At 41.2% G+C, this 20,314-nt stretch overlaps 1 protein-coding gene across 1 annotated transcript; it reads left to right on the top strand.

Annotated features, from left to right (window-relative positions):
* Positions 1 to 9,953: 9,953 nt before the first annotated feature.
* LOC120020546 (CMRF35-like molecule 5) lies at positions 9,954 to 18,122 on the top strand. Its single transcript, XM_038964254.1, has 4 exons — positions 9,954 to 10,075; positions 10,353 to 10,694; positions 13,437 to 13,486; positions 13,705 to 18,122. Exons 1-4 carry the CDS (start codon positions 10,030 to 10,032, stop codon positions 14,029 to 14,031), a joined length of 765 nt encoding a protein of 254 aa, XP_038820182.1. The 5' UTR covers positions 9,954 to 10,029; the 3' UTR covers positions 14,032 to 18,122.
* Positions 18,123 to 20,314: the final 2,192 nt, after the last annotated feature.

Genomic DNA, 20,314 nt, shown 5'->3' with positions numbered 1-20,314 from the left:
TTTAACCAGGTAGGCAAATTGAGAACACGTTCTCATTTACAATTGCGACCTGGCCAAGATAAAGCAAAGCAGTTCGACACATACAACAACACATAGTTACACATGGAGTAAAACAAACATACAGTCAATAATACAGTGAAAAATAAGTCTATATACAATATGAGCAAGTGAGGTGAGATAAGGGAGGTGAAGGCAAACAAAATATATATATAAATAAAAAAATATATAAAAAGGCCATGGTGGCGAAGTAAATACAATATAGCAAGTAAAAAAAAAAAGTAGAGTAGAGATAGTAGAGATAGAAAAAGTAGAGATAGAAATAATGGGGTGCAAAGGAGCAAAATAAATAAATAAATACAGTAGGTAAAGAGGTAGTTGTTTGGGCTAAATTATAGATGGGCTATGTACAGGTGCAGTAATCTATGAGCTGCTCTGACAGCTGGTGCTTAAAGCTAGTGAGGGAGATAAGTGTTTCCAGTTACAGTTCATATGAAGTAATAAGTCAATTGAAAGAAATAAATTAGGCCCTAATCTATGTATTTCACATGACTGGGCAGGGGCGCAGCCAGTCATGTGAACCTAGATGCAGAACCAAGACGGGGGGGGGGGGGGGGGGGAGAATACTCTATAAAAGACCCTCAATTATGGAACAGCTTGCCCTGTCAAGTAAGAGGGGCAGACACCACTGAAGATTTAATTACTGTCAAAAACACACCTTTTAAAATCAGTTAACAATGTACCTTTTAGCTTGACTTTAATCAGAGATTGTTTTAGACATCCTCTGTGTTTTATGTTCTTTTATTCATCCTTATACTGCTTCCTGTTTGCTTCTTTTTTAAATTTGATTGTTTTAATGTAAATTGTGTTGCAATTTTAAAAGCACTTTAAATTAAAGCGGCACTGCTGTTAAACGTGATTTGCCCATTTTTTAATGATATTTCTCCACTGAGGTAGAAATAACACTCTGAAATTGTGAAATTTATGATATTGCCCTTTTTGTGTCAGATGATTGGGAAAAAATGCCAGAATTTTCAGCTTGGTCAGGTGGGATGGAGTTTATGGCCCAGATCTTGATGTCACAATCTGATCTTATTATAATAGACCAATGATTGTTAATTTGGGTAAAGGGGTGAGCTCTAGACCAATCTGGGTTGTGCAGGTCAATATCTTAAAATTTGTTTCCAAATGCCCACACGATAAGCCTGAGTATTTCAATGGCCAAAAGAGGCTCAGGGAAATACATTATAAAAAATAAATGTTACATTTATTAAATAAACAGTGTTTTAGACATACAATGATTAAAAAATACAAGACTGCATGGGGGCATTAAGTTTGATTTCATAAGATATTTTCACATTGGGAAAATTGAAATGTTTACAAATGTATTGTCCCTGTCAACTAGATACATAAACACACTCCTTCTCAAAACGATTTGTCATTTGCCTGAGAAAATCACATACTGAACTGACTTAAGTCACCTTTGTTACGGTCATGTTACAAGTCACGTCTGTAACCCTGGTGCTCGACTCCCCCTAGTGGTGGTCTTCAGTCTTTGACGTGTCCTGCAATCAATTTCACACTAAAAACTGTATCTGCTTATGCCATTTCTAAAATACATACCCATATTTCCCGTTATAAATCAGACTCGTCCTGAAACTGTAAATGTGTAAACAAGTATTATAACTCCGTCTGGAAAACGTGCTTCATTCACCTTTTACCGTGACAAATAAAGCCCTAATTGCTGAATAATTGGGAACTATATAGTATGGAATTAGGACATGGCAGTTTCTAAAAAGAAAAAGAAATGACAAATGTCATGAAATATTTTTGGGATGTGTCGACAATGTTTTAATCTATGATGTATTTAACAACAGAATCTAACAGTATCTGAAATGTGTTAATGGTCAGTTTAAAATTACATTAAAGGAATTGTTTGGGCAGTTATAAATGTAACTCATTAATACATGTTCATGTTCATAGGTTTCCACTTTACAACAAGGTATCCTTTCTGTAGTTTTACATGATGGGAATTTATATGAACATGGTCAGTAAGATTACACTTTCTATTAACGTATCCTCACAGTAGTTATTCATGTTAATCATTTATTGATCATTTAAGCATCCTGATTGTGCACTTATTCCTTTACCATTGATATGTTGTAGGTCATTTTGAGATCTTGTGGAGCATCAGGTGCAGCAGGAATGTTTACCAATGGTATGTTCATTTTTTTTAAAGAAATAACCTAATTCAAAACATAGCAGTGAATGGTTTCAGGAAGTTCTTAGTCAAACAGCAGGACTTCTGTGGCTCAGCATAGACACACTCACTCAGAGTGGTTGTCATACACACTGCAGGAGCAGACCTTTCTGTACTGGCGGGGGGTGTAACTGGACGTAGAAGTATTGAGGGGACTGGAGTAAACAAGATGTACAGTCGTGGCCAAAAGTTTTGAGAATGACAAAAATTAATTTTCACATTGTTTGCTGCTTCAGTGTCTTTAGATCTTTTTGTCAGATGTTACTATGGAATACTGAAGTATAATTACAAGCATTTCGTAAAGTGTCAAAGGCTTTTATTGACAATTACATGAAGTTGATGCAAAGAGTCAATATTTGCAGTGTTGACCCTTCTTTTTCAAGACCTCTGCAAACCACCCTGGCATGCTGTCAATTAACTTCTGGGCCACATCCTGACTGATGGCAGCACATTCTTGCATAATCAATGCTTGGAGTTTGTCAGAATTTGTGGGGTTTTGTTTGTCCACCCACCTCTTGAGGATTGACCACACGTTCTCAGTGAGATTAAGGTCTGGGGAGTTTCCTGGCCATGGACCCAAAATATTGATGTTTTGTTCCCCGAGCCACATAGTTTTCACTTTTGCCTTATGGCAAGGTGCTCCATCATGCTGGAAAAGGCATTGTTCGTCACCAAACTGTTCCTGGATGGTTGGGAGAAGTTGCTCTCGGAGGATGTGTTGGTACCATTCTTTATTCATGGCTGTGTTCTTAGGCAAAATCGTGAGTGAGCCCACTCCCTTGGCTGAGAAGCAACCCCACACATGAATGGTCTCAGGATGCTTTACTGTTGGCATGACACATGACTGATGGTAGCGCTCACCTTGTCTTCTCCGGACAAGCTTTTTTTCCAGATGCCCCAAACAATGGGAAAGGGGATTCATCAGAGAAAATGACTTTACCCCAGTCCTCAGCAGTCCAATCCCTGTACCTTTTGCAGAATATCAGTCTGTCCCTGATGTTTTTCCTGGAGAGAAGTGGCTTCTTTGCTGCCCTTCTTGACACCAGGCCATCCTCCAAAAGTCTTCGCCTCACTGTGCGTGCAGATGCACTCACACCTGCCTGCTGCCATTCCTGAGCAAGCTCTGTACTGGTGGTGCCCCGATCCCGCAGCTGAATTAACTTTAGGAGACGGTCCTGGCGCTTGCTGGACTTTCTTGGGCACCCTGAAGCCTTCTCAACAATTGAACCGCTCTCATTGAAGTTCTTGATGATCCGATAAATGGTTGATTTAGGTGCAATCTTACTGGCAGCAATATCCTTGCCTGTGAAGCCTTTTTTGTGCAAAGCAATGATGACGACACGTGTTTCCTTGCAGGTAACCATGTTGACAGAGGAAGAACAATGATTCCAAGCACCACCCTCCTTTTGAAGCTTCCAGTCTGTTATTTGAACTCAATCAACATGACAGAGTGATCTCCAGCCTTGTCCTCGTCAACACTCACACCTGTGTTAACGAGAGAATCACTGACATGATGTCAGCTGTTCCTTTTGTGGCAGGGCTGAAATTCAGTGGAAGTGTTTTGGGGGGATTCAGTTCATTTGCATGGCAAAGAGGGACTTTGCAATTAATAGCAATTCATCTGATCACTCTTCTTAACCTTCTGGAGTATATGCAAATTGCCATCATACAAACTGAGGCAGCAGATTTTGTGAAAATTAATATTTGTGTCATTCTCAAAACTTTTGGACCCGACAGTACAGGGTCTAAAGAGACTTGAACTAGCTGGGAGCCACAAGTCATCATGATTATCCTGCTGGTCCTCACACTGAAGATTGTCCTCCTCTTAGGTGAGTACATCAGACTGAATGAACACATCTCCAGTGACTCCTCTCTATAGTTGGAAGCATTTGGTTGTAACATTTTACAGTGTAACTCCATTCACTCACTGATAATGCTGTTAGATAAAGGGGAGGGGACACTGAGGAACACAAGGTCCAGTATGTACTGATGGATGTGATGGGGAACACCAGTGGTGTACCAGAGCAGAATCCACTCTTACAGTATGTGAAATGGAAGCTGGGGTGTTTGTATTTTTTGTAATGAGACTGTTGGTGTGATCTGCAGCTGCTGTGTGGAGTGTGTGTGAAGCAGAGTTGATCACAGTGGAAGGATATAAGAGAGGAGAGGTTCAGATCAGATGCCCCTATAGAGAGGAGTTGAGGAGCCACCAGAAGTACCTCTGTAAAGGGGATTGTTCTGTTTATAATAAATAATTCACTGTCATGTCCTTGGAACCATTCCTGGACAATCCTAGCCTTGTGTCATGGGTCATTATCCTGCTGAAAAAATCTATTTGCAGATGGATACACCACTGCCATGATTCACCTGATTGGCAATGATGTTCAGATATCCTGTGGCATTCAAACGTTGCTCCACTTTTATCAAGGGGCCCAAATCTTTGCCATGAAAACACACCGCTTACCACAACCACCAACTTGCAATGTTGACATGCGGCATGATGGATGCATGTACTCATGTGGTTTTCTCCATATCCTAGTCCTCCCATCAGCGTAAGACAGCAGCAACCGAGATTCATCAGACCAGGCCATGTTTTTCCAATTCTCCAGTGTCCAGTGTTTTTGTTTCTTAGAACCACTGCAAATGCAGTTTCTTGTTATTTTCTGAAAGAAGTGGAACTCCGTGAGGTTGTTGGCTGCCATACCCAATTCGTGTCAAGGTACGACAAGTTGTGCATTCATTTATGAGTCTTTGGGCACCAATGTTGTACTGGACTGTCAATTGACTAACTGTAACCCGTCTTTTGCTCTGCACAATTCCTGTCAGCCACCTCTGTCCTCCTTAATCAATTACACATTTTGACCACTGTCCTGCCGTGGGCTGGATGTCCTTTGGGTGGTGGACCATTCTTGATACACACAGGAAACTGTTGTGCGTGAAAGACCCAGCAGCATTGCAGTTCTTGACACACTCAAACCGGTGTGCCTGGCACCTACTACTATACCCCATTCACTGACATATTTTGTCTTGCCCATTCACCCTCTGAATGGCACACGTACACAATCCATGTCTCAAGGCTTAAATATTATTCTATAACCTGTCTCCCTCCCTTCATCTACACTGATTGAAGAGGATTTAACAAGTGACATAAATAAGGGATCGTAACTTTCACCTGGTCAGTCAATGTCATGGAAAGAGCAGGTGTTCCTAATGTTTTGTGCACTCAGTGTATATAAAAGGTTAAGACTGCTTTTCCATTGTGAGACACATTGATCAGGGCACAGTTGTATGTCAGTGAAGTGAGAAGCTTGGATGGAATATAATGAGGGAGAGAGCTGGGTGTGTCTGTCTGACTGGAAGCGTGACAAACAACTGGATCACAACTTAACTTCCTGGGTGATGTATTACATGTTTCTACATCTGTCTCGGATTCAGAAACCTGTCAGTATTACTCAGTCTTCAGATGACCTATATTTAGGGCATCCTGTGTATGAGAGATAGAGAGAGGGAGAGTTGATTTATTTTCCATTGTGTACTTTAACTATTTGCACATCATTATCACACTTTACATAACCATACTATGACATTTGAAATATGTCTATTCCCTTGAAACTTGTGAATATAATGTTTACTGTTTATTTCACTTTTGTTTATTATCTATTTCACGTGCTTTGGCAGTGTAAACATATGTTCCCATGCCAATAAAGCCCTTGAAAAGAGAGAGAGAGATTTGCACAAAAGAGACAGAGACAGACACTAGCTTGGGGAAAACAGAGCACGAGCGGAAACACTGTGTTAGGCGCTGATTCAGATTTAATGTCCAAATAGAGAGAGAGAGAGACCAGATATTTTCTGACAAGGAACATTTTTGAGAGAGTGAGAGAGAGATGTGGTTAGCTAAATGACAACTAAAATATCTGACCAGGAAGAAACCACACTTCCTTCTTTACACCTGTCAGTTCAAATTCAGGGTACATTTACATTTCAAATTCAGCAAGTACACTGACATTACAATTCTCTTCAATCAGAATCAGAATCATCTTTATTCACTAAGAACATTTACACATACTCAGAACATTGCTTGGTGTAATGGTGCTGCTAGTGATAGACAACATGCTAATCAGCCCCTCCAGGATAAAAACATTTAAAAAGTGATTTCCTCGGCCAAAAATGCTTGATTTTGTGGCAGCTTTTCTGAAATTCTGCTTTTTAAAAAAACATTAATTTCATATAAAGCAATAAAAAGTTATATGTGCTCAGTTTTATGAAGATTTTAGCAGAATACATAATACAAAAACAATTAGAAACATCTAAAGTGCTCAATTTTGTTTATTTTCCTGAACAAACTGCTCTGTCATGATCCACTCACACACACCTCTCCTCTTCATTAGGCGCTTGGGGCTTGCTATCAACATGAGATACACCTCCCATTCTCTCTCTCTCTCTCTCTCTCTCTCTCTCTCTCTCTCTCTCTCTCTCTCTCTCTCTCTCTCTCTCTCTCTCTCAAAAACAAAATATAGATTCAAAGCTGATCAATTGCTTTCAATTTGAGGATAGATATTTCTTTTACATAGATTGTCTTCAAAATACTTGAGATTGTGATTTTTTCTGAAAGGGTCGTAAGGGAGATAAAGAACAGAAAACGTAGAAATAGAGTTTTGTGGTTGATATGTACTTTTAAAACAGTATTACCGTTTTTAAAAAATCTTGAAAGATTGTGCTTTCGTGATCCGTATTAAGTTTTACAGAGAGTTTAAAATGACAAAGAGGACAAATTGCACTTAGTGCTTTGAGCAACGCTCTCCATAGACAGACTGGGGAGAGCAGAGTGCCGAGCACCCTACTAAAGCCAAGGTTTGAGTAGAGTAAAAGTTTGAGTAGGACGCCTCTCACCTTGATTCTTTCAGCGCTTGCCACAGTCTTCCCTGCTACCACTTCAGTCATGGTGATCTGCCTCTGCTGTGGGAACTGTTCTGACATTCTCATATGCTTGCTGATTGGAAGTGACTGTTGATTGTCGACTTTCTCTTGTTTCCAAAAAGATTTGGAAATTGTTTTGCACGGTCTTTAGCTGCTATTTTGTTGGCAAATGAGATTGACTGCTGTTCATTGTACTGCCTGTCAGCCACCAACAATCACCCATCATCTTCGCATGTGAATACGCTGACAACCTGGGGGAAAAACGTTGTTGACGTGTGGTCGGATTGGGCCATTTTCCACTGTAATAGTGCAGTAATTGGTCAAAATTACAAACTCGCTTTTGATTGGACCTTTTATTGAGCTAAAAGTGTGGGGATTGGTCAAAATTGTGAGCTCTCACATAATATGCGCTGATTAGTTGACTTTGCATTGAATTATGCGATCGCAGAATCGCGGAATCCTGGAGGGACTGGCTAATGATAGACATGCTAGTGATAGACAACATGCTAGTGATAGACAACATGCTAGTGATAGATAACATTCTAATGATAGACAACATGCTAATGATAGACAGCATGCTAGTGATTGACAACATGCTAGTGATAGACAACATGCTAGTGATAGACAACATGCTAGTGATAGACAACATGCTAGTGATAGATAACATTCTAATGATAGACAACATGCTAATGATAGTGATAACATTTAGAGACAGAATACAGACAACGGAGTTTACATACAGTATATACAGCTAGGTAGAGTGAGTGTAACAGGGTTATATTGGTGATTCCCCTTGCCACTTTATTGTTAAGCCAATGGGTTTTTGGTTTTAGTTTTGTCTTGCCTTCACCTACTCAACATGGCATCTTATTGGCTGGTTTGCGTAGCTTGCTTACGAGGGAGGATGTTTCAGTTAAAATCGTCTCAGTGAACAAGCACCAAACCAGCGGTAAGTTGTTGGTTGCAAAGCACTGTACGTCAAAAGTGATTTTTATACACCCAAGTGATGATTTAAATGTACAATTTATATAAATTTGTTTGTAAATGTTCGAACATCACACATAAGATGCAGTGTTTTTTGGAGAATATTGGTTGTGCATTTTGTTGTAAAGAATTCCCGCCAGTACTAGCTAGCAACTTACTGTGTCTGGTGGGGGGGGTTCATATATTTTGTACAGTGCGTGAGTGCAGAGTTTGGATGGTGAGCCGTGCATTGCATGACGTGCAATTTTGTGCTGTTCCTATCAGGTAGATTGTTAAAGATATTATATTATATATTGTAATTGTATTATTTTGGTAACTACATGCCCAGTGAACAAGCACCAAACCAGCGTGCGTGAGTGCAGAGTTGGATGGTGAGCCGTGCATTGCATGACGTGCAATTTTATGCTGTTCCTATCAGAATAAATCTCCATGACTGGTGCTACACGTTGGAGTTCGTGTCGAGGATTGATTGTACACAACGCAAGCAGAGTACTGTTACATGAGCATAGAGCTATAAGAGAAATAGCAGATATGTAAATGTATAGTGGCTATACGGCTGATCTTTCCTGTCGGCTTCCTTGTCCTGGAGTCGTAAAGGACCTCGATGGAATCAAATCAAATTGCATTTGTCACATGCTTCATAAACAACAGGTGTAGACTAACAGTGAAATGCTTATTTACGGACCCTTCCCAACAACGCAGAGATTGAAAATAGAGAAATAATACAACAATAGAAAAATAATAACACAAGGAATAAATACACAATGAGTAACTATAACTTGGCTATGTACACGGGGTACCAGGACCGAGTCGATGTGCAAGTGTACCAGGGATTTTAGGTAGACCAGCCTTTCAAAGCACTTCATGGCTACAGACGTGAGTGCTACGGGTCTGTAGTCATTTAGGCAGGTTACCTTGGCATTCTGGGGCACAGGGACAACGGTGGTCTACTTGAATACATGTAGGTATTACAGACTCGGTCAAGGACAGATTGAAAATGTGAGTGAAGACACTTGCCAGTTGGTCAGAGCATGCTCTGAGTACACGTCCTGGTAATCCGTCTAGGACTGCTTTAATGTCCCTGGCCACTAGGAGCGCCGCCTCTGAATGAGCATTTTCTTATTGGATGTTGGCCTTATACAGCTCGTTGAGTGTGGTCTTAGTGCCAGCATCGTTTTGTGGTGGTAAATAAACAGCTAAAAATATATATTGATAAATAGTGTGGTACACAGCTTATTTGTCACACATTTAAGCCACATTTATGAACCCTTTATAAAACAGGACATACAACCGTATGTCCTGTTTTATAAAGGGTTCATAAATGTGGCTTAAATGTGTGACAAATAAGCTGTGTACCACACTATTTATCAATATATATTTTTAGCTGTCTATTTACCACCACAAAACGATGCTGGCACTAAGACCACACTCAACGAGCTGTATAAGGTGATTTATAACAAATGTATGTAGTTCTTATGAACCCTTTAAGAAGAATTTATGAAGACTTTATAAGGTGCTCTTAATTTAAAGCAGGATCATGTTGTTATTTAACATATATTGTAGGAATAAATGATTAATACACTGTGAGCAAACTATTTATAAATGTCTTAGAAATTGTTACAAAGTGTTACTTTATTACAAAGTGTTACTGAGAAGTGAAATGGTTTCAGGAAGTACTTAGTCAAACAGCAGGACTTCCGTGACTCAGCGTAGACACACTCACTCTCAGAGAGGTTCTCATACACACTGCAGGAGCAGACCTTCCTGTACTGGGGTGGTAACTGGACGTAGAAGTATTGAGGGGACTGGAGTAAACAGGATGTACAGGATCTAAAGAGACTTGAACTAGCTGGGAGCCACAAGTCATCATGGTTATCCTGCTGGTCCCCACACTGAAGATTGTCCTCCTCTTAGGTGAGTACATCAGACTGAATGAACACATCTCCAGTGACTCCTCTCTATAGTTGGATACATTTGGTTGTAACATTTTACAGTGTAACTCCATTCACTCAGTGATAATGTTGTTAGATAAAGGGGAGGGGACACTGAGGAACACAAGGTCCAGTATGTACTGATGGATGTGATGGTGATCACCAGTGGTGTACCAGACCAGAATCCACTCTTACAGTATGTGAAATGGAAGCTGGGGTGTTTGTACTGTTTGTAATGAGACTGTTGGTGTGTCCTACAGCTGCTGTGTGGAGTGAGCGTACAGCAGAGTTGATCACAGTTGAAGGATATGAGGGGGGCAAGGCAGAGATCAGATGCCCCTATAGAGAGGAGTGGAGGAGCCACCAGAAGTACCTCTGCAAAGGGGTTTGTACTGTTTTTAATAAAGACAAAGTTATTAAGACTGAGGCGGGGGAAAACAGTGCTTCTAAATGGAGATACTCGCTGAAGGACAACAGAGAGGAAAGCGTCTTCATTGTGACCATCACCAACCTGACGTTAAACGATGCTGGGAGATACTGGTGTGGAGAGGACAAATGGGGACAAGATAACTACATTAAAGTCAACCTTGAAGTCTCTGAAGGTAGTGTAAACCTTTGATTCTCATCCTCAAAACTTTGTCACTTCCAAACTAGACATTTTATAATATACATTCCTAATCAAGCTTCTGCTATTGACCCCGAATCCTAACTTGAGATTCTTCCACTTTATTCCATATTTTACATTCACTTTTGCAAACTTTTGTACTTTAGAATGTATGATATATACCCATTTCTTCTTGAAATATATAACTTATAAATGCCTCAGGAGCTTAATTCAACTGTCATACCAAACTAAAATTCAAAATATTTGCTTTCTTTGCTCCATTGTTTGTAAACGATGTAATTGTTAACAAAAACATTGTAAAGACTCAACCCATGGTTAAAACTACAATGATGATCTCGTGGATGGTCAGTCCTTGCATCTATAGCTCTGTCTATAAATGTGAGTGTAAGGGTCGACGCTGGTAGACGAAAAGCAGGTACAGGGAGAACATTTATTGAGCAACGGACAAGGAACAGGACAGGACAGCGTCTGGACATGAGACAAGGAAGTTTCATGGGGTACACTTTTTTGTCATTGGAGTTTCCAAACCTTTCTTGTTCTGTTATGGTATATAATTATTTGTTAATACATCGTCTGAACTTCTTTCTGAGCGCTAGGCCTACATGTCTGTTTAAAATGAGAGATTGGTGCTGTGAGAATCCCACTGCAGTGACTGGCTACAGTATGAAGAATGGTCAGTCTCCATCCACTGTGTTTATGATGAAAAGTATGAAGACAATTAGAAATACTTCTGCAAAGAGAAGACACGATCTAAGTCTCTAGGTGATGTTAAAGTGAAAACAACAAAGCCAGAACGGGAGGTTCTCACTGTTCCACAACAAGACAGACAGTTTTCTCACCATGACCATCACCAGACTAACCCAAGAGGATGCTGGGAGATATCTATGTGGAGTACAGAACAACCACACAATTGATAACCTGTCAGCAGTCAGACAAAAGACTGAGTGGACAAAACATTAGGAACACCTTTCTGATATTGAGCTTGCACCCCCTTTTACCCTCAGAACAGCCTCAATTAGTCAGAGCATGGACTCTACAAGGTGTCCAAAGCGTTCCACAGGGATGCTGGCCCGTATTGACTCCAATGCTTCCCACAGTTGTATCAAGTTGGCTGGTAGTGGATCTCTACTCCAAATAGATCATTCCATCTCATCCCACAGATAATCAATTGGATTGAGATCTGGTGACTGGGCAGGCCACTGCAGTGAGCTGAATTCACTGTTGTGTTCGTGGTCCAGACATCACTAGAGCACACAGATCGTATTATCACCATTCAGATAAATGAAGAGCATATTACTTCCTGGTACACATTATGAAGTTGTGTTATTATTCAGTTATTATTAAGGCACATTTAATTCTATCACATAAACATATTTGTGTATTGTACATAGATGGATCTGGCGTCAAATCTGACTTTGGAATCAGATTCCCCTCCTCTTAGTGGTGTAGTGTAAAGACATGGTGCTCCGACAACACATCTCTGTGCAATAACTACTTCAATACCAGTAGACAACCTTTTTGTTGTGTTGCCAAGTGAAAAATGTCCACACATTGTCACAACAACTGTGTTTTGTGGTCCTTTGTTTTTAGGGACACCAACAATAACCACCACCACAGGAAAACCTGCTATAACAACAACAGCATCAAACCCAGGTTCACCAACACTGTCATCCTTAGCCACCTTCATCTCAAAATCATAATCCATCTCACCACCATCATCCATCTCACCACCATCATCCATCTCATCATCATCATCCATCTCAAAATCATTATCCATCTCATCACCATCATCCATCTCATCATCATCATCCATCTCATCACCAACACAAAATGGATTTGGTAAATGAACTTTATGGCTGCTTTTAAACAGGCATCTAAACACAGCCAAAACATCAGATCAGCCCTGAAAAAGACAGGATGTGAAAAGATCTGATGTCCTTGGTCAAAATACCAATTAGTGGAAAAAAGCTGTGTCAATGCAGCCTATGAGCCTTTTTACGCTGCACTAGTTTAAAACCAGTTTCTCACATCATTTTGTAATGTAAAGAGACTGATCTGGAGTCAAATCTGACTTTAGGTAATGTGTATAATGTGTATATACCAGATTCCTCCTTCTGAATGGTAGTGAAAAGATAATGTCTCTCCGATTCCACATGCTCCTGCAATAATTACTTTAATACCAGTCGACAGCATTTTTGTTGTGTGAGGTTGCGTTTACACATTGTTGGCCACCACATCCAAGGCTAATGTCAGGACAGGAAGTAAACAGAAAAGTTGCACATCTGATGTGGAAGAGAGGCAGATCTTACTTCACATATTAGTGTAAAAGGCCCTATGTAAGTTGAACAGAAGTGCTGATTGTAAAGTATGTCCTAATGGTACTGTTTGTGTCTGTTCAGATACATCAGTGGTCCTCATAGTATGTGGGACTCTGGTCATGCTGCTATTGGTGCTTGTGGTCAGCCTGCTCATAGTCTATAGATGGAAATTCAACAAGGAAACAGGTGACACACACACACACACACACACACACAAGGGGAAGTTACTCACACCCAGTCGTCAATTCCAAGAAACTTGCATATACAATCATCCTTTGGCCCTGGTTGAGAAATAGAGGTCTCATTGAGAACAGGGCTCTGAAAACCACCTGAACAGACTGCTGCAGCCCAATAGTGACATGTGTGAAGTGTATGACACTGTGTGTGTGTGTGTTCCACAGCTGACTCCACAGCACCCAGGGTCAACACAGACACTCGGATCAACATAGAGGTCAGTGTGTGTGCGTGCAAGCGCCTGCCTGTGTGCGTCATTGCATGTCTGTGTGATATATATACTGTATATATATACAGAGAGGGAGAGGGAGAGAGAGAGAGAGATACGGAGATACAGAGATACAGAGAGAGAAAGAGGGAGAGAATGTTCTAATCTAGGTTCTTTCTTCTCTCATCATGTCCTCCCGTCCCTCTCCTCCTTTTCCTCCTCTCCAGGGTTGTCATGGGGATGGTGACTATGAGGAAATAAAGGACCGCCCCCTACAGTCCAGTTCAGGTAGTGAGACCACCTCCATCTACTCCACCGCAAAATTACCCACAAGCCCCTCTAACTCTCTCAACTACGCCAACGTCAACTTCCACAAGAACCCCAGCTGCCCCAATGAAGCCACTGCCGCCATCGCTAAAAAGGGCACTTTTTCTGGTGACTATGCCACTGTCAGCGTAAGTCAAAACCCTGCCTACTCTACTGTCAATCATCCACACAGCTCCTCTGAGGCTCCTCCCATCTACTCCACAGTGAGCAAATCCAGAGACACCTGAGTCACTGACAACCAATCACAAGGGACATACACTCACTGGCAAGCCTCTTGAACATTGAGCTCTGTTTTTAGCAGACAGCTGCATAATGTGCTTCATGTCCTCACAATCAGATGTGTTTCCCTGACTTCTCTCTTCCATCAGATGTGTTACCCTGACTTCTCTCTTCAATCAGATGTGTTTCCCTGACTTCTCTCTTCCATCAGATGTGTTTCCCTGACTTCTCTCTTCCATCAGATGTGTTTCCCTGACTTCTCTCTTCCATCAGATGTGTTTCCCTGACTTCTCTCTTCCATCAGATGTGTTACCCTGACTTCTCTCTTCAATCAGATGTGTTACCCTGACTTCTCTCTTCCATCAGATGTGTTTCCCTGACTTCTCTCTTCCATCAGATGTGTTTCCCTGACTTCTCTCTTCCATTAGATGTGTTACCCTGACTTCTCTCTTCAATCAGATGTGTTTCCCTGACTTCTCTCTTCCATCAGATGTGTTTCCCTGACTTCTCTCTTCCATCAGATGTGTTACCCTGACTTCTCTCTTCCATCAGATGTGTTTCCCTGACTTCTCTCTTCCATCAGATGTGATTCCCTGACTTCTCTCTTCCATCAGATGTGTTTCCCTGACTTCTCTCTTCCATCAGATGTGTTTCCCTGACTTCTCTCTTCCATCAGATGTGTTACCCTGACTTCTCTCTTCCATCAGATGTGTTTCCCTGACTTCTCTCTTCCATCAGATGTGTTACCCTGACTTCTCTCTTCCATCAGATGTGTTTCCCTGACTTCTCTCTTCAATCAGATGTGTTTCCCTGACTTCTCTCTTCCATCAGATGTGTTTCCCTGACTTCTCTCTTCCATCAGATGTGTTTCCCTGACTTCTCTCTTCCATCAGATGTGTTTCCCTGACTTCTCTCTTCCATCAGATGTGTTACCCTGACTTCTCTCTTCCATCAGATGTGTTTCCCTGACTTCTCTCTTCAATCAGATGTGTTTCCCTGACTTCTCTCTTCCATCAGATGTGTTACCCTGACTTCTCTCTTCCATCAGATGTGTTACCCTGACTTCTCTCTTCCATCAGATGTGTTTCCCTGACTTCTCTCTTCCATCAGATGTGTTTCCCTGACTTCTCTCTTCCATCAGATGTGTTACCCTGACTTCTCTCTTCTATCAGATGTGTTACCCTGACTTCTCTCTTCCATCAGATGTGTTACCCTGACTTCTCTCTTCCGTCAGATGTGTTTCCCTGACTTCTCTCTTCCATCAGATGTGTTTCCCTGACTTCTCTCTTCCATCAGATGTGTTTCCCTGACTTCTCTCTTCCATCAGATGTGTTACCCTGACTTCTCTCTTCAATCAGATGTGTTTCCCTGACTTCTCTCTTCCATCAGATGTGTTTCCCTGACTTCTCTCTTCAATCAAATGTGTTTCCCTGACTTCTCTCTTCCATCAGATGTGTTTCCCTGACTTCTCTCTTCCATCAAATGTGTTTCCCTGACTTCTCTCTTCCATCAGATGTGTTTCCCTGACTTCTCTCTTCCATCAGATGTGTTTCCCTGACTTCTCTCTTCCATCAGATGTGTTTCCCTGACTTCTCTCTTCCGTCAGATGGGTTTCCCTGACTTCTCTCTTCCATCAGATGTGTTTCCCTGACTTCTCTCTTCCATCAGATGTGTTTCCCTGACTTCTCTCTTCCATCAGATGTGTTACCCTGACTTCTCTCTTCAATCAGATGTGTTTCCCTGACTTCTCTCTTCCATCAGATGTGTTTCCCTGACTTCTCTCTTCAATCAAATGTGTTTCCCTGACTTCTCTCTTCCATCAGATGTGTTTCCCTGACTTCTCTCTTCCATCAAATGTGTTTCCCTGACTTCTCTCTTCCATCAAATGTGTTTCCCTGACTTCTCTCTTCCATCAGATGTGTTTCCCTGACTTCTCTCTTCCATCAGATGTGTTTCCCTGACTTCTCTCTTCAATCAGATGTGTTTCCCTGACTTCTCTCTTCCATCAGATGTGTTTCCCTGACTTCTCTCTTCCATCAGATGTGTTTCCCTGACTTCTCTCTTCCATTAGATGTGTTACCCTGACTTCTCTCTTCAATCAGATGTGTTTCCCTGACTTCTCTCTTCCATCAGATGTGTTTCCCTGACTTCTCTCTTCCATCAGATGTGTTACCCTGACTTCTCTCTTCCATCAGATGTGTTTCCCTGACTTCTCTCTTCCATCAGATGTGATTCCCTGACTTCTCTCTTCCATCAGATGTGTTTCCCTGACTTCTCTCTTCCATCAGATGTGTTTCCCTGACTTCTCTCTTCCATCAGATGTGTTACCCTGACTTCTCTCTTCCATCAGATGTGTTTCCCTGACTTCTCTCTTCCATCAGATGTGTTACCCTGACTTCTCTCTTCCATCAGATGTGTTTCCCTGACTTCTCTCTTCAATCAGATGTGTTTCCCTGACTTCTCTCTTCCATCAGATGTGTTTCCCTGACTTCTCTCTTCCATCAGATGTGTTTCCCTGACTTCTCTCTTCCATCAGATGTGTTTCCCTGACTTCTCTCTTCCATCAGATGTGTTACCCTGACTTCTCTCTTCCATCAGATGTGTTTCCCTGACTTCTCTCTTCAATCAGATGTGTTTCCCTGACTTCTCTCTTCCATCAGATGTGTTACCCTGACTTCTCTCTTCCATCAGATGTGTTACCCTGACTTCTCTCTTCCATCAGATGTGTTTCCCTGACTTCTCTCTTCCATCAGATGTGTTTCCCTGACTTCTCTCTTCCATCAGATGTGTTACCCTGACTTCTCTCTTCTATCAGATGTGTTACCCTGACTTCTCTCTTCCATCAGATGTGTTACCCTGACTTCTCTCTTCCGTCAGATGTGTTTCCCTGACTTCTCTCTTCCATCAGATGTGTTTCCCTGACTTCTCTCTTCCATCAGATGTGTTTCCCTGACTTCTCTCTTCCATCAGATGTGTTACCCTGACTTCTCTCTTCAATCAGATGTGTTTCCCTGACTTCTCTCTTCCATCAGATGTGTTTCCCTGACTTCTCTCTTCAATCAAATGTGTTTCCCTGACTTCTCTCTTCCATCAGATGTGTTTCCCTGACTTCTCTCTTCCATCAAATGTGTTTCCCTGACTTCTCTCTTCCATCAGATGTGTTTCCCTGACTTCTCTCTTCCATCAGATGTGTTTCCCTGACTTCTCTCTTCCATCAGATGTGTTTCCCTGACTTCTCTCTTCCGTCAGATGGGTTTCCCTGACTTCTCTCTTCCATCAGATGTGTTTCCCTGACTTCTCTCTTCCATCAGATGTGTTTCCCTGACTTCTCTCTTCCATCAGATGTGTTACCCTGACTTCTCTCTTCAATCAGATGTGTTTCCCTGACTTCTCTCTTCCATCAGATGTGTTTCCCTGACTTCTCTCTTCAATCAAATGTGTTTCCCTGACTTCTCTCTTCCATCAGATGTGTTTCCCTGACTTCTCTCTTCCATCAAATGTGTTTCCCTGACTTCTCTCTTCCATCAAATGTGTTTCCCTGACTTCTCTCTTCCATCAGATGTGTTTCCCTGACTTCTCTCTTCCATCAGATGTGTTTCCCTGACTTCTCTCTTCAATCAGATGTGTTTCCCTGACTTCTCTCTTCCATCAGATGTGTTTCCCTGACTTCTCTCTTCCATCAGATGTGTTTCCCTGACTTCTCTATTCAATCAGATGTGTTTCCCTGATGTCTCTCTTCAACTTGTCTTTATGTCATTTAATTGCATGTTCATATCTACAGATAAATATTGTCTCACTATTTGGCAAGCACTGAAAAAGGTATCACACCTTTTTGACCAAGGCATTATTATAACTGTTAAATAACCGTTTTTTTTTTACACATTTATAAATGATTAAATAACCATTAATGATGTCATGATAACTCCTTATAAAGGGTGCATTTAAAAACACACATTTTTAGCTTGGCCTTTAACCAGTGATTGTTTTAGACATGCTCTGTGTTTTATGTTCTTTAATTCATCATTTTTACTGCTTCCTGTTTGCTTCTACTTTTTTAATGTGATTGTTTTATTGTGAATTGTGTTGCGATTGTAAATGCAATTGAAATTAAAGGTGAAGTGCAGTTAACTTGACTTCCCTGTTTTTTTATGATATTACCAGAGTCACTATGAGGTGGAAATAACACTAGGAAATTGTGAAAATTATGATAATGACCTTTTTGTGTGAGAGCTGTTTTAAAAGAATTCCTGGAATTTCAGCCTGTTCATGATGCCACAATCTGATCTGATTATAATAGACCAATGACTGGTCATCTAGGTAAGTGGGTGGGCTCTAGGCCATCCTATCAGCCAATCAGGGCTGTGTTTGTTTCCTAACACCCACACGATCAATGGCCAAAAGAGGCTCAGGAAAATACATTATAAAAAATATACTTTTTACTTATTTTTATCAGATAAACACACACAGTGACTATATAAAAATTACATTGAAGTGACTGCATGGGGGCCTTAAATTTGAAATTTTCACATACAGTATGTTACAGTTGGTACAAAACAGAGCAGCACGTATTGCACTTAGATGTACACAGAGGTTCAACTGTCAACGACATGAATGTCAGTCTCTCCTGGCTCAAAGTTGAGGAAACATTGACTGCATCACTGTTGGTCTTTGTGCGAGATGTTGATGTGTTGAAGATACCGAACTGTCTGTTTAGGCAGTTGGTACACAGTTTGGACACTCATCGTTACCAGACAAGACATGCAACCAAAGGTCTCTTCACAGTCCCCAGGGCCAGAGCAGAGGCTGGGAAACACAGTATTAAATAGAGCCATGACTACATGGAACTCTCTGCCACCCCAGGTAACTCAAGCTAACAGATAAAAGACCACCTTATTGCAGGATGGAGACTGTGAAGAGACACAGACATGTTTATGCATGTTGTATTGTTTTCTGCATTGTATTATGTGTTGTATTATGTATGTGATACGTGGTTAGGATATGACTTTGATATGTGGTTGTCTCGTCAGGCTATCTTAAGATGAATCCACTGGCTGTGGGTCACTGTGGATGGGAGTGTCTGCTGAATGGCTCAATTGTAATGTAAATGTAGTGCTGTATATTTCTGTATATTATGTACTTTATTTGTTATTTTGTTTCATGTTTGGACCCTATTGTGATTTTTTCAGTACATATGTGGCAATTATTTATTTCAGAAGGAGCCAGCAAAACTAGTGCACTCCATGTGCTCTAGGTCATTGGACACCATTAGACACGTGGTTATTCTTGTAACTGTTATGGCCAACTATGGTTACACCTCTTGGGTCTTTTCCAGAACAGGGGTTCCCCTTTCAGTGGAGTCAGCAGGATGACATGTATTGGTTAATCCTGTAGAGTGCCAAGGTCTGTTCCTATGGTCTTACATGCATGAAACTATTTTTGTGACTCTACAGGTTGCATGTCCTAATATGAAGACAATATGATAACGGTGGCTAAATGCCAGAGGTGATAAGCCATTAAGAGGAGTTACAATGAGCATGACGTAAGAAGGACAAATGTATAAGTATTCTGTGCCAAGGTTGGAAGGCAGTTGTTTTCATGATTCCAGCTCGGCTTTTATTATGAAGTAATAAGAAGTCTATTTGAACTCACATGCTCCGGTATTTGTGAAATATGATTGACCAAATATTTCCACGACAACCCCAGGAAGAGTAGTTGCCTCAGCAACAGCTAAAGGGGATCCTAATAAATAGTAAATACTACTAAATACATCAACGTGAAAATTAAAATGTTTATGAATGTGCGTTGTCCCTGTCAACTAGATACATAAACACACTGCCTCTCAAAATTATTTGTCATTTGCCTGAGAAAATTACTGTGATTGGTGGTCATATGGTGAACTGATTGATATAACAGTCTCTTCCTGTATGTCTGTAACCCTGGTGCTGGACTCCACCCAGTGGTGGTCTATAGTCTTTGCAGTCTTTGACTTCTGTCCTAGAGTCAGGTCATCCAGTGGGACAGAGGAGTAATACTCACCATCAATGTTGCCTCTAAACTGCACCGGGCGCTGGCGAGCAGTACCCCGGGACTGCCATGCAGAAGAAATATCAGCCCACGGAGAGAAGCATGAGATTGAACTTTACTCAACTTTCTAGAGCAGTAGTCACCAACCGGTGGATCGCAATCGACTGGTCGATCTCTAAGCATTTCTGTACAAAGCCCAATGATAAAGCCTTGTGTTTCCTATTTTTTTATTGTCTCGGGCTGTTATTCATATTGGGCTGTTGGCGG

The sequence above is a fragment of the Salvelinus namaycush genome, chromosome 25, assembly GCF_016432855.1.
Source record: "Salvelinus namaycush isolate Seneca chromosome 25, SaNama_1.0, whole genome shotgun sequence".
Taxonomy (NCBI): domain Eukaryota; kingdom Metazoa; phylum Chordata; class Actinopteri; order Salmoniformes; family Salmonidae; genus Salvelinus; species Salvelinus namaycush.
Note: the sequence above shows the minus strand (reverse complement) of the source record. Positions and strands in the feature narration are given on the sequence as shown.

Excerpts from the sequence above, each read along its gene's own strand:
- LOC120020546 (XM_038964254.1), top strand. The coding sequence starts at position 10,030 with ATGGTTATCCTGCTGGTCCCCACACTGAAGATTGTCCTCCTCTTAG. Across the intron at positions 10,076-10,352 it reads GAAGATTGTCCTCCTCTTAG|CTGCTGTGTGGAGTGAGCGT; the intron begins GTGAGTACATCA and ends TGTGTCCTACAG. Across the intron at positions 10,695-13,436 it reads CAACCTTGAAGTCTCTGAAG|CTGACTCCACAGCACCCAGG; the intron begins GTAGTGTAAACC and ends TGTGTTCCACAG.